Source organism: Callospermophilus lateralis, chromosome X (genome assembly GCF_048772815.1).
Source record: "Callospermophilus lateralis isolate mCalLat2 chromosome X, mCalLat2.hap1, whole genome shotgun sequence".
Lineage (NCBI taxonomy): Eukaryota > Metazoa > Chordata > Mammalia > Rodentia > Sciuridae > Callospermophilus > Callospermophilus lateralis.
In genome coordinates, this window is record NC_135325.1 from 10,350,452 (window position 1) to 10,364,759 (window position 14,308).

Genomic DNA, 14,308 nt, shown 5'->3' on the forward strand with positions numbered 1-14,308 from the left:
TTCTCCACTCTTGATGACTTTTCTATGGTGAAAGTTGATATTTATGAAATGACTTAATTATCTGTAGTACTCAATATTTCAGAAACCATAGGTTAATAGTTTAAGATGCAAAAATTAATAAGCCTTGAAGTCATTTAATGTTTAGTATAAATTACAAAAACTAGAAGAAAATTCAGATAGTATTAGGAGAGGGAGTCAGGATCAGAGTTAAAAATATGAACTTGGCTTTCAGATAGTTCTTGGGGTACTTTTTGTCTGTTTATTGGGTGGCTTTGGATGTAACCTTTCTTAAGTCACTTTCTCCATTGGTAAAATGGTGATGATAACAGGCCTTGTAGAATTGTTGTTTAGTTGAAATGAGAAGGCATATGAGGCATATACTGAACACTTATTTTTGCCATTACAAACATGGGTGAAGGTCTATTTTTGTGTGGCACGTGCTGTGGATCTAATCTCCAGCTTGCATTTTCCCCCTTCCTCTATAAGTGTTGTTTAATTATATCCACATGTATTGGCTCACTTGTATAATCCTATTATCTCTGGAAGGTTCTAATAGAAGACTGTATTCCAGTACTGAAGAGGTACGCCAAAGAAGGGAGAGAGTTTGATTATGTGATTAATGATTTGACAGCTGTTCCAATCTCCACATCTCCAGAAGAAGGTAGATTGTGTTTTGTTTTTAACCAAGATAACTATTAATGGAAATGTTTTCTCCTGGCACTTTGTGAAGGTGAAAGGATTTTAGAGATTGTCTAGTTCTTTCATTTTTTAAAAAAATGTCTTTTAGTTGTTTATGGACTTTTATTTTTTATTTATTTATATGTGGTGCTGAGAATCGAACCCAGTGCCTCATGCATGCTAGACTAGCGCGCTACCACTGAGCTAGGGCCCCAGCCCCTATTTCATTTTTTTAAAGGGAGTTAAACTGAGGGCCATGGTGGAAAGATGGCTGGATTCGGATTTGGCTTTAATTCCTGTTCTGCCTTTAAATGAATTAATTCAGTCATTTGAAACAAACATTAAGTGAAATGGCCCAAAATCACAATACGGAGACATTAAATTATTTGATATTTTATTTAAATAATGTGTTTTTACCTACAATGGAACAAACTGATAATCTTTCTAAGCAACACAAGAGACAATTCTCCTCAAACCACATGCCCCCAATTGCTGCTAGTTTGTGTTTTCTATTAATGTTTTTTTTTTTTTTCTGTAACCTTGATTTACTGGCTGAGTTTGCAGAATGGGGTCCCAATCTGATGTCCCTTGCATTTCTCTCCCAATGTTGCTACTTCCCCCTTTGAAGAAGTTTTAGATTTCAACAATTACCTTTGTGTGGAATTTTTTTCTTACTTGGGTGCATTGTGGAGGTTATTGGCAGTGGAACCCAGGGCTCTTGCAGGTTACATAAGCACTTTACCACTGATCAATAGTCTTGACGTCCTATGTCAAATCTTTTTTGGTGGTTTGAGAACAATGCTAAGTAGATACAAATTTGATTTTGACCTTGGAATTTATGTGTGTGTGCATGTAAGAATAACTATATGGCTGTTCCATTATTGTTCATGAACAAACCCTCTAATAGTGGGTCTCAAGCTCATGGATAGAGTGAATATTTGATGATAGATGTTTTTGATGCAAACCCGTACTTATAAAATTTAATTTTTTTTAACATTTAGATTCCACATGGGAGTTTCTCAGATTGATTCTTGACCTCTCAATGAAAGTATTGAAACAGGATGGGAAATATTTTACACAGGTAGGCTACTCAAGTTTTTTTTTTTTTTTTGTCCTTCTAAGACTCCGAATAAGAATTTTATATTTTGAAGGTTGATTGTGTATTATCAAAATTTATGTCTTTTAATGATAGAACAATGTCACTGGGTGATATTTTTTCAAGTAGTAAGTTTCTAAATTCTTGACCTGTCATCTCTTGAGAATTAATCAGTTCATAGCAACACTCAAGATTTATCCTTATTTGTCAACCCTAGTCTTTGGCTGTAGTATGAACTGTTGCCACCAGATGGAGACACAGATTGTGGTTCTTTTTTTCCCTCTCCCCTCATCCTGTAGGACAGTTTTGGTTGAAAAGCCCATTTAGCAACATACACTTAATAATAGCTTTGCCTGTAGTATGAGCTGCTGCCACCAGATGGAAGCAAACTGTGGTGTTTTTCTCATTCTCTAGTGAATTTTTAATTCTCAATGAACGTTTGAAGGTATATTTATTCATCTCTATAAATAAATAAAATACACACACACACACACACACACACACACACACACACACACACACACAGAACCTATTAAAATCCTTAATAAAATACTGAAAGTGACAGCAAAGACAACTAGTTGATAATTCAGTCTCTTGGTAAAAAAATTCCTTGAGCCAGAAGCTTAGGTAGTATTGCACTCTTGTCTCTGGCTTCTTCTGGGTTTACAGGAAAATATCCCCATTGCTCTGACTTTTGTTTATACTGACATAAGAGGTTTACTATTTAAATCATAAACACTATCATAAACAGTATTTCATATTCTACCATATATCCACAGTCCTAATCACATGACTCTGTATATGTAAACAACTTTACAAAGTAATAATATATTGTATTTAGATCTTGGGAACTCATTTCACTAAAAAATATGTACTTTATTTGTTAAGTAATATGTGCTTCTTTTTAATTAAAATTTTTAAATTGTTTAAAAGACATAAACCTATAAAAATTGTTATATTAATGAGGTACCAGGTGATGTTTCAGTACATGAATATAGATGGTATAATGTTTCAATCAGTAAGTATTTTTGTGTCCTCAAATATTTCTTATTTCTTTATGGTAAAGACCATTCTGAATCCTTTACTTCTAGCTTTTTAGAATGTGTAGTATATTTTTGTTATCCATAGTCACCATTCTATGCAGTAGCATACCAGAATTTCTTGCTCCAATCTTACTGTTAACTTTATACCCATTGATCAATGGCTTAAAAAAAAAGGTTAATATGGTTCACCATCGATAACAGATAGAGGTATATATTTTCCTGGGAAGGTTCCTACCTCCAGAGCCTACCCAACCCTGGTCTTTTTATGGGATCTGAGATGAATAATATAACTTTGAAACACCTCAACTCAGACTCTAGCCTATTCTGTTTTCTCCCACTTCCCACTGAGTGCAATGCCTACAGGCATGTAGTGATTCATCCTGTCTCTGCACTTGGTGAAAGAGTTGCAAAACTTTGAGGCCAGTATATAACTACTTATAAGTGGATAATTTATCTCCTGATATTTAGAAGTGATTTTTTAACACATTCTAAATTTGATTCTATTTAGAGTAAGGGTCTGCAAACTTTGGCCTTCTGCTGCTCTTGTAGTTTTCTTGGCACACAGTCATGCCCATTCATTACATAGTGTCTATGGCTGCTTCCGTGCTTCAATGGCAACAAGGAGTAGTTGTGGGGATGGCCTTATGGTCTGCATAGCCTAAAATATTTTCTGTCTGGCTATTTACAGAGGAAGTTTGCTGACCTCTGTTTTATAGGATATCTACAGTGAAAGCTGCCCAAAGACTTCTTATTATAAAAGCAACCCAGATTCAGTGAATTGGGCATTTTTGTGAGTGGAATTTCTTAAGCAGGGCATATTTATACCATTTTTTCTTTCATGGTTCTGCAAATAGAATGCTCATGCAGGTTTAAGTTAAAGAAAGATGTTTAACTAAAAACAGACCCCCCCCCCCAAAAAAAAAACAAGCCAGGTGGCATGGCATACATCAGTAATGGCTGAGGCAAGAGGATTGCAAATTTAAGGCCTGTGATCATAGCAACTTGGGAGGCTGAGGCAGGAGGATCACAAGTCTGAGGCACCTTAGTGAACTCCTGTCTCAAAATGGCAAAAAGAAAATTTTTTTATGGAGATTGAGGAAAAAATGTGGATCCCCACAGTCAGTTTATAATAGATAACAGGTGGTATTGGAAAGGAAATGTGACTGTTTTCTTCATCCTGAACATTTGACTGGTAGACTGACTCCTATAGAGAACTGGTATCTTAGTATGGGAAACTAATAGAAATGCTTAATTAGAATACCAGTCCAGTCATAAATATTTATTATCCAGGCTTTGATAACTTGCCTTGGCCAATTGACTTATTTCAAAAATCACAGGTATTATGTGCTCAGGGGTTTGCTGTTTTGCAAGAATTTTCCAGAAGATATATTACAATATGTTTTCTGCCTCTATGTTCATTATAGTTGGAAATACAAAGTGATCTCGTTTTGTGATATCCATTTTGTGATATTCATTTTGGGGAACATGGAGTAAATCCAGTAGTGAAATGTACCATATCCTGAGATTCATATGGAATGAAGTGTGCAGGCCTTTCAGGAAGCTGAAGACTAGTCAAGAAGCAGGGTAGCCTAATTGAGGATATATTGATATACTTACCAGTGAAGGCTTTTGTTTGTTTATTTGTTTTGGTGCTGGGAATGGAACCCAGGGCTTCATGCCTCACGCACGTTAGGTAAGCCTATACCCTCAGCCCTTGATTTTTCTTTAAACTACAGAGTGATATGCTTGGGCAATACCCTTAATTTATTGCTATGCTTACTCTGCTTGCTGAAGTGTGCAGCTTAGAACTGGAGTGAAGGTTAAGGATGGGATAAAAGTGCTGTATAGGTTGTATAGTGATTCACAAAAGCTAAATGTTCCTGCCCAGAATGGCTTGTATCACATTGAAAGTTTGTGATGTCACCTTACTGCTTGAAGGCAGCCTTAGTAGCATGCCATGAAGCTGGGGAATGTATTGTGGGAATTGAGCTGGTCCAGGTGTGACTGTCAGAAGTAATATTGGAGAGGAATTGTTCTCATGGGATTAGGAGGAAGGTTCTGGGATTTGAACACATGCCTTCTTTCCCCAACCCTATTTTTAAAATGATAGGCTATTTGATGCATAAAAAATAAGTGTAAAATTATGCTGTGAAATAATAGCAGACACCTGACCACTCTACCCAACTTGAACTGGGCATTACCAGTACTCTTTATGCAAACTGTATTCCTGCCTAATACTTGCTGCTTTTGGAAGTAATCCATCCTTAGTATCATTTAAAAAAATTTCTTATATTTTCTTTATAGATGGTTCACATACTTGTGATTTCTTATATAACTTAGTTTTGCTTGCTTTTGAACCTGATTTTAAAAGGCATGTCAAGGATGTGTTCTTCAGTTTTCTTTTTATACATTACAGAAATAATATATACTAGGGCTGGGAATATGGCTCAAGCGGTAGTGCGCTCTCCTGGTATGCACAGAGCGCTGGGTTCGATCCTCAACACCACATAAAAGTAAAATAAAGATATTGTGTCCACATAAAACTAAAAAAACAAATGTTAAAAAAAGAAATAATATATTAATTAACTTACCTTTAAAAGGTACAAACAATACAGAAATCTATAAAATAAAAAAATAAATTGTCATACGTAACATGGGACAAGCAGCCGAAGCTGTTGAGTTGAAGTTTAACCCCTAGTTATGTTCCTACCTATTGTCCCATCTCTTTCTCTCATCCTTAAGGGGCATTTGTTTTTTTGCTATTTTTGGTTTCCATTCTGCATGCCCTATGTGTCTTAAAAATAAAAGAAAAAAGTGTTCTATTTAAGTAGACAGCAAAGTAAAATGTGTATCATGTTATTTTGGGGGGTAGGTTTCTATTTGTGGAGAGTTTCTTTTTCTTCTTAAAAATTGCTTCTTGGCAGTGTTGGGAAAGAACAAATTGAAGCTTTCCCATTTCCTTTCCACATTCTCTATAAGGAGGTCCTCCCATGTGTCCTCTCTAAAGCGAGAGTGTGGTGTCAGTTTTAAGATGGAAAAGAAAACCCTTCAGCTGTGCACCTTGGTGGCATTTCCATTCTATAGCAGCTTCCCCAGTGGTGATGTGTTCTAAAAACAACTGGTAGCATTTTCTATTTATGAGTCGTAAATTACACGTGTGGTGTTTATACGCTCTCATGGTGAACTTGATGTTGAAACCAAATTATATGCTGGTGAAGGACACTTTGGCCAAATCCCACTGCATGACCCTAGATGATGTGTTATTAAACAGGCTGGCACTGAATGGCAACGTCATGCTGAGCGAATGTGCTAAGTTAAAACCACCAAGGCCAGCTCTTGGAATAGTTCTAACTTGTCCACGGCTGACTGGCTGGCTGGCTGGTTGGTTTGAAATGCCATTCTCAGAAATTCTCATATTATGGGTGCCTTTGTTTGTATATTATTTTGCCTTACATCGTACTTGGCTATTTTGAGGCAAATCAATAGTATAATTCTTGTGAAGAAGAAATGAAGTTAATATACAGAATCAGTGGTATTCTGAATGTTAAGAACTTCAATGGTTAAAAAATTGTAGGTGATATTAAGTATACCCATTTTGTTTTCTAAATCCAAAGTGAAAATCACTGGGTGGAGGGTGGTAGTGATTGTGCTGTAATGATGATAAACCATATCCCAGAAGCAGTGAATCAAAATCTGCATTTTAACAGAATCCCCTTTGGTTTATATGCACATTAAAGATTGCAAAGTACTGCTCTTGAGGTAGGCAGATTTAATCACTGATTCTCTTTACCCTTTTTCCTTTGTGAACATAGGATGGCTACTGCAGCCCCAAATATCACCTCCAGGTTATAGACTGGAAGAGAGTTGAAGGGGCAGATCACTCCCTCTATTCTTGATTGTTTAGAATCAAAAGTTTTCCTAGCAGACTTCCACTGTATCTCATTGACCATCCCTAGCTGCTAGGGAGACTGAAAAAGTGGTGACCAAAAAAGGGAGAAAAGTTATGACAATGAAGAAAGTTTTTGATAAAGAGTGCAATCAAGGGGGCAGATATCCTTAGCATATATCCTGAATAAACTTTTGTTGTCATATGCCTTATGGTAAATCACAGATTTGGGGAAAGAAGCGTGAACTGTGAATGTAGTTCCTTGTCAACATTTTGGATTCTTAGTGTTGTAGTTTAAACCATTTGGAAAGCAAGAACACTGTCTTTTTTAATACTTCATTTTCTACACAATGGTGACCATTATTGAAAAAATTTACTTTGAATGAGTTATTTGTATGAATCTTTGCTAAATTGCATGGTGCAGATACAGTGAACTGTGTCACTAATGAGAAATTGGTCTCACTGCTTTCTATTACTTCATACTCTAATAATTTGAAATAGCTTGGTAAATGAAGTAGAAGGAGAATGAGCTAATAAGTCTATAAATAGAATCCTGTGCAATTTGTGAAAGTACAGAGGCCTTATCTCATTTTTAAAGATGAACTTTTATCTCAGGCTAGAATTCTTCTCTTTTATTAGAGACATTCTAATGTCTAGGACTCAAGAATCCCATTGTTTGCTTTTCTTTCTTTGATTTAGGGGAACTGTGTTAATTTGACTGAAGCCTTGTCACTCTATGAAGAACAGCTCGGGCGCCTCTATTGTCCTGTGGAATTCTCAAAGGAGATCGTCTGTGTTCCTTCATACTTGGAATTGTATCCTTTGATTGTGACATTGTGTTGTCAGATCAGAACCCCCAAATCAATCCTGGGCTAGTTTAATATTTTAAATCCTAGTAATAAACAGATAGATCTGTGGTATATAAACTAAGCTGAGAGCTTTAAAAAAACTGATTTCTGGGTTATTCTTTTAGAGACTCTTGGGTGTGGCTTTCCACAGTTTGCCAGGTGCTTATCAAGTACCACTGGTCCAAAAAAGAGGTTCTCAAAGGTGGTCCCAGACCTGCCAGGTCACTTGGGAACTTGTTATATATACAGATTATCATACCCCACCCTGACCAGGTGCCCCATCAGAAGTGCTGGAGCTGGGGCCAGTGAGCTGTTTCACCAGTCCTCCAGGGAACTTGTGTGCACTCATAATGCTCTAGTGTAAAATGCTGCCCCACCTGTGGCAGATAAAAATCCTAGAGACACTCACTTTACTCATATTAAAATCATCAGTCTTTAATGTTAGTTTCTACACTTGCTGCTAATTGCAGTAGAAATCGAGAGCTGAAATAATGCTGGGAGTGCAGAATTAATGCTGGTGTTCTCCATGAGTTCCACTTAAGTTAGTCCCAATCACAAAGGAAAGAACATGGAGAGAAACCAAAATTAGAGCATTATTGTTGGAAATTTGCACTGTATTTCCTTCTTCTAAAAAGTAGGCAGACTATGGCTGAACCTAGGTTCCTGTGACAGCAGTTTTTTTAATATGATTAAAAAATTAAGTGATTAAGGATTCACTCTTTTTAAAATTCTTTTTATTTATACATGACAGTAGAGTCCACTTTGATATAATTATACAAGCATGGACTATATGTTATTCTAATTAGGACCCCATTCTGTAGAGGTACACGATGGTGGGATTCACTATGGTGTATTCATATATGTACATAGGAAAATTATGTCATTCATTCAGGGATTCCCGCTGTCAGCCTGTGGTAAGGCTGGAAGTGACAGAACCTGGCAGAGCACAGGCAGCCTGCTGAGGCCAGATGCTGGGCAAGAGGCAAGAATTCCCTAAGTCCTCCATGAGAGGAGGGGGATCCTCTCATTTATGAGGCAGCCATGTCCTTGCATGGCCTGTAGAAAGATTCAGTGTCTCCTACCATTCAGCTTGATTCAGGGTTTCCCTTCAGGAACATTTTTCATTCATTCTTTTTAGTTGTACATAACATTAGGATTCATTTTTTACATAATTATAAGGGTATGGAATATAATTTGCTACAGGAGCATTTTTGTTCATTCAGGTGAGTGTTCACATGCTTAAGACGTTTGAGATGTCAGTTGGTAACATTTGGGGAAAGGTTTCAGTCCTATGGTTCCCCTTCTTCCCTCTTTCTACCCTTTTTCCCCTCTCCCCCTGCTCACTCTCTCTCTGCTTTCCTCACTTCCTCACTTATTCCTCCTTTCCTTCTCATACCAATCCCCCAAACCTTTTGTGAGACCTGGTAAGCAGTAGTGATACCCAGGAGCATCTGTGCATTTCTTTAGTCTTTTGTCTACTTAGTGCTCCCTTCAGAAATCTCACACTTTAGAGTGGCCTTGTTCAAAGGCTTTCATTCTCATTATCACAATGCTCTAAGCCATGAAGTGTTTTCATCCATCTTCCAGTTTGTAGGCCAACACACAAATGTTAAGTGATGCCTGTTCCTCCTTGAATTACCTGCTTGCATTCCTTGACTCTCCGTCCAGGTGGGTATTTTACACTGTTTGGAAGAAAGCTAAACCTTGAAGATGAATATCCCCTAATCATGTGTGCTGCAAACAGCTTTCCTGACCTCTGAATGCTGTACATGACATTAAAAAGAGTCGGGCAATTGATTGTGAACTCCTTAAAGTTTCTCTTCTTTTAATTATTATTTTTAATTTAAAAAAGCAAATGGAAAATGTATATTTTGATGAGCTAGGGTGTTATTTTTGGAAAGTCAGCTGAAGGGCAATTAGATAGTACAGCAAAGACTGCGAAGTGCACTGACCCCTTAGAATGTGATTTTTGTTACTTTTTAGTTCTGTGTGGGTTTTTTTTTTCTTTTTGTTTTGGTTTTGGTAGACCTAAATTTGGATGTTTGGAGGAATGAACATCATTTTTTTTGTTCTGGAGGGAAGTTCTTGGTTTGATTTCTTTCCCCCAAAATGGATTTAGATATCAAAATTTGGTGCTTATAAGAGAGTTAAAAAATGAATAGCAATGCTTCAATTAAAATAACAAAGGAGACATTTCATGTGTTGTTTTGTTTTGTTTTGTTTTTCCAGCCCAGTCCCCTCTTCCTCCCTCTGGCTTAGAACAAAGGTATCTCCTGGACTGTTTTTACTTCTGTTATAGCACTTGGTACCATTTATCTCTTTATAATGGGATAGCCTTGGGGCCTTTCTTGAACAGTAATAATGATTTCATTTAGCACTGTGGTAAATGATACACAGCCCATTACATTCACCACTTCCTTCTTATAAAGTTGACCTTAGGATAGCAAGAAATTTTGCTTGACTGTAAAGTTGAAAGTCAAAAGCCTGTTTCTATCCCCACTCTTACTGGTATATTAAGTATAGAAATGAGATTATTTAGGATAGCTGCTATGAAACTTTGAGAAGATTCTTAGATGCACAGCTACATGATAGAGTTTATGGAGAGGCCTGTGGCAAAAAGAATGACTTAAAACTACTAAGAAAGTGCACATAACTTAGAGCTTGCTTTTGTATTCTGGGTAACAGTCCAATATCAAAGGGGAATTTATAGTGACTTGGATTATTAGATGGCACTTGGTAATCCTTTTCTTTTATAAAGATTTATACTACTCAGTGGAATCATTTCATTTACAGTGAATTTATAGTAAGCAAAACATTAAAAATGAAATATCCAGTTGATATAATTAGTGTCACCATAGAACATTCTCCTCAAGGTATGACTAAATGGTATAGTATATTAAAAATGTTCTTTTTTTATTGGATTGATGAGGAACAATAAGGTAGAATAAAAGGAGTTAGAGAGTCACATTGAAACTTGATAAGCTGAACACATACTTTTCTTGTACACATATAGGTTAAAAATGGAACTGGTGGACGTCTTCCTGTGCCTTTAAATTCCTCTATAGTGCTATGCAAAGGCTCTGTATGTTGGGTAGGATTTTAAAATGATGCTACTGCTACTGTTAGAATACTGTTTGAGGTCAATAGAATGGAGGTGTTTTTTCTTTCCATTTTAGAAAAGAAACCAAATGTATCTGCTGTTTGATATGATATGATTAGTGTGTGCATTACCTTGTACCTGAGGACTAACTTGATTCCAAGGCAGCAGATCCACTAATAAGTCTGGTGATACAGGTCCTGTTAAGAACTGAGACAGGTAGAAATTAAGTGGATCAGGTTGTGCCAGATCATGGGAAGATGCATTTGGGAGAAAATAAGGGAAGTGGTATGAGGGGGAAGAAAGAAATGGAAAGATAGATATTTTTATCTTTGGTGATAATATTGAATTCTGATCCAACCCATTTCTTTGTGTTGGAGAAAGGATGATGTCTGATTATTTTGAACGTCTTTGTTGCTATTTTAAAACAAGCATGCAAACTGAATAATGACAACTAAATTCACCTTGGCTTTTGCTGCCTTTTAAGGAAATCTTAAATGTTCTAACACTGTTATCTTATTTTAATGGCTGCAGTGTTATATAGTGTTAAGGTCTCCTTTAGAATATACTGTTGTATCCTGTAGCTGCTTTTTTAATGAAAGACAAGACTAACATGGCTATAGTTTAAATTCTATTCAACACATCACCAGATATCAAGTATTGATTTATTTAAAAAATGAAATGCTGCTTTCTCTTGGAAATGTGATTGAATATTTATAAAACTTGATTAATGATCATCCAATTGGGCTGGTAGAAGGCTGGTTTAAAGGTGTTTTTATTGCGCTGAAGCACTGTTGATGTCAAAATAAAATGTTCTGTTCCTTTCTGTGCAGTTTGAGTAAGTCACGTCCTTGCTTGCATTAACTGTTGCTGACACAAGAGTTTGCATTTCTCTCTACCAACTGTCAATAAATTAATCAGTTGCATTTTGTTCCCTTGACTCTTTAAAGAGGGCAGGGAGTTGTGTGTGGGGGTGTTGTGTCCTATGTCATTGGCCTTTGTTTGAGGCATCAGAGCATTGCTACCCAAAGTCTGGTCCATCAACCAACTCTTTGATTTCTAAGTGCTTTATTTCAGCTGATCTTCTTTTCCTTATGGTAAGACTTTCTCAGAGAGGGCAACACTAGTGTACTGATTTTCATAGTGGCACAAGTTCCTTTTTGTGGTGTTGGAAATTGAACCTGGGACCTTGTATATACTAGGCAAGTGCTCTACCACTGGGCTACATCCCCAGCCTTTTTTATTTTGTATTTTTAGACAGGGTCTCACTAAGTTGCCCAGGTTGGTCTGGAACTTGGCATCCTTCTACTTCAACCTCCCAAGCAGATAGGATTATAGAGGGATACCACCATGACTGGCATGTTACCATATATTCTTGAAACAACATTTTAAGTGTGCACTGTTTCAGAGGCTGGTTGGGCTGTATTATTTGATAGGTGTGTATCAGATAGGAACTGTTATGTGACCTTGAAGAAACACTTGACCCCCTTCAATCACCCTGTCGCCCACCCTATTGCTAAGTGTCTTTGTACCAAATAATCTCTAACATCGTTGTGCCTTTGATTAATGAACCAATTCATTTATGTTGTCTTGCCCAGTCATTGAGTAGGCTAGCAGTCCAAGTGTGGAATGTGCCTGAGGGTCCCATGGTAGTCACAATTTAAATCTAGGTTGTAGCATTCTCAGTTTCTAACATGGAAGCTTCCATCAAGGGTTCTTAACCTTTTTTTGTACCTTGGGCTCCTTCTGGAGCTGCCTGGCAAAACCTGAGAGTTCCTTCTTAGAAACATGTTTTAAAATATATTAAATAGGATTACAAGAAAATGAGTTATTAGTTTTAAAAAACTTATGGCTTAATATTTGGGCTGCTTTATTAACTTGTTACATAGTTGAATTGAGTGGTGGGTCAAGTTCCATAATTTTGAAATTGTAATAAGCATAAATATTTATAAAATCCGTAGGAACTAAAATGTGATAAGGCATCTGATTCTTCTTGTTGACAAAGTCATGGTTATTACCTGTGTTCATGCTTAAGATAAATGCTAAATTTCAGTGAGAGGTTAACGAAGAGAAAGATAAAAATGTTGTCCCCTCTAAGTTTTTGGATGTACAGAATTCTGTCTATACCCCAGGTTAAGAACCCTTGACCTTTATGCTTCCACTGTTTGATTGGATTTGGGTGGTGAGGAAAGTAGTTGAGTCCCTTCTCCCCTCTGTCAGAACCTCAAATTAATTCTGGCAGGTCAGTTCTCCTCAGCCAGAACCATTTAAAATCTCAATTACCTGGTGCAGTCATTCCACTGATTTCTGTTTTACTCATTATTTCAAAAATGAGAAATAGAACATGAGCAAGAAATATCCCAGTGCTTTTGGAAAGCTGGGATGTGATTTCCCTGGGAAATCAGATGATTAATGTGACTAGACAGGTATACTTATCTCTTGTATCTGGGGTTCCCCGGGATGCTCAGGCTGGCTCATTAATGTAGACAGTTTTCCTGTGCAACAACCAACCATGTGATCATTTCAGTAAGCAATTCCTTCATGATGAAGCATTAGGGAATAGGCTCTTCTCTGCAACTTTGTAACAGAATAAATGAATCAGTGTCCCTCCTGGGTAAAGAGGCAGGTTGAGCAAGCCTGTTTTGAAAGAAGACCTCCAGTATCCAAGAGAGGGAGATTTGGGTGGTCTCTTCACCCCATTTCCCCAACATGGAATATCCACCATAGTAAAGACATGCAAGGGGCAGGTCTCTGCAGACATTGACTTTGACCCTAGAGTCAACCTTATTAGAGATCATTTCTAGTTCTACCTATTAGGAAATCTTTGTGTCTTGACTTTGTTCTAAAATCATTTTATATTGCATTGGCTGTACCTTTCACACTCAGTGTTTCAGTTTTTCTCCAGTCTTATTGTATAATCTTCACCCCATATCTCTTTATGTCTGTTGAAGTGTTTCATGCCTGCAGAGATGGTGCATCTTGGTAGAAAGGAAGAGACATTTGGATTTTGGTTCAGAGGTGAAATGATTGGATTGTGAGAACTGTAACCTCATTAGTGGAACAGTCCATTTGATGGATAATAATTTGAATGGACTGCTGGGTGGTAACTATAGGCAGGTGGGGCATGCCTAGAGGAAGAAGGTTATTTGGGGTATGCCTTTGGGGGTTATGTTTTGTCCCTGGCTACCCAGGCTCGTGTTCTGCTTCCTGGCTTCCAAGAATTGAGAAGCTTTCCTCTGTCATACCTTTCTTCATGATATTCTGCCCCATCTTGTTCCCAGAGCAATGGAGTTAACCAACAATGGACTGAACCTCTGAAACAGCCCCAAATAAGCATTTTCTCCTCTAAGTTGTTGTTGTCAGGTATTTTGGTCATAATGACAAGAAACTGACTACACACCAGGTGACCAGAATCAACATATCCAAGGGACAAGTGGATATCCTGTGCCTCCAAATGTGATAGTTTGAGAAGGATCTGTCACCTCTTATGCAGTGTTTAGCTAAGAATGCATTACCTGAACCCAGCCATGAGGAACCTTAGACACCAGATGAGAAACAGTCTATTAAGGAAAAGTCCCAGTGCGCTCTTCAAAGATATGTGTGTTGCTGGGGATTAAACCAAAAAGAATGTGAAAAATTCTCAGATTAAAGGAGACTAAA

The 14,308-nt window shown here is 37.3% G+C and overlaps 1 protein-coding gene across 1 annotated transcript in view; it reads left to right on the top strand.

Annotated features, from left to right (window-relative positions):
- Positions 1-9,348, top strand: part of Sms (spermine synthase) — a 54,871-nt gene extending 45,523 nt beyond the window's left edge. The window contains exons 8-11 of the mRNA XM_077106756.1: positions 547-661; positions 1,680-1,759; positions 7,403-7,518; positions 9,220-9,348. Coding sequence (XP_076962871.1) covers positions 547-661; positions 1,680-1,759; positions 7,403-7,518; positions 9,220-9,259 — 351 coding nt within the window. The 3' untranslated portion in view covers positions 9,260-9,348. The remainder of the gene's footprint in view (positions 1-546; positions 662-1,679; positions 1,760-7,402; positions 7,519-9,219) is intronic.
- The last annotated feature ends 4,960 nt before the right edge of the window (positions 9,349-14,308 follow it).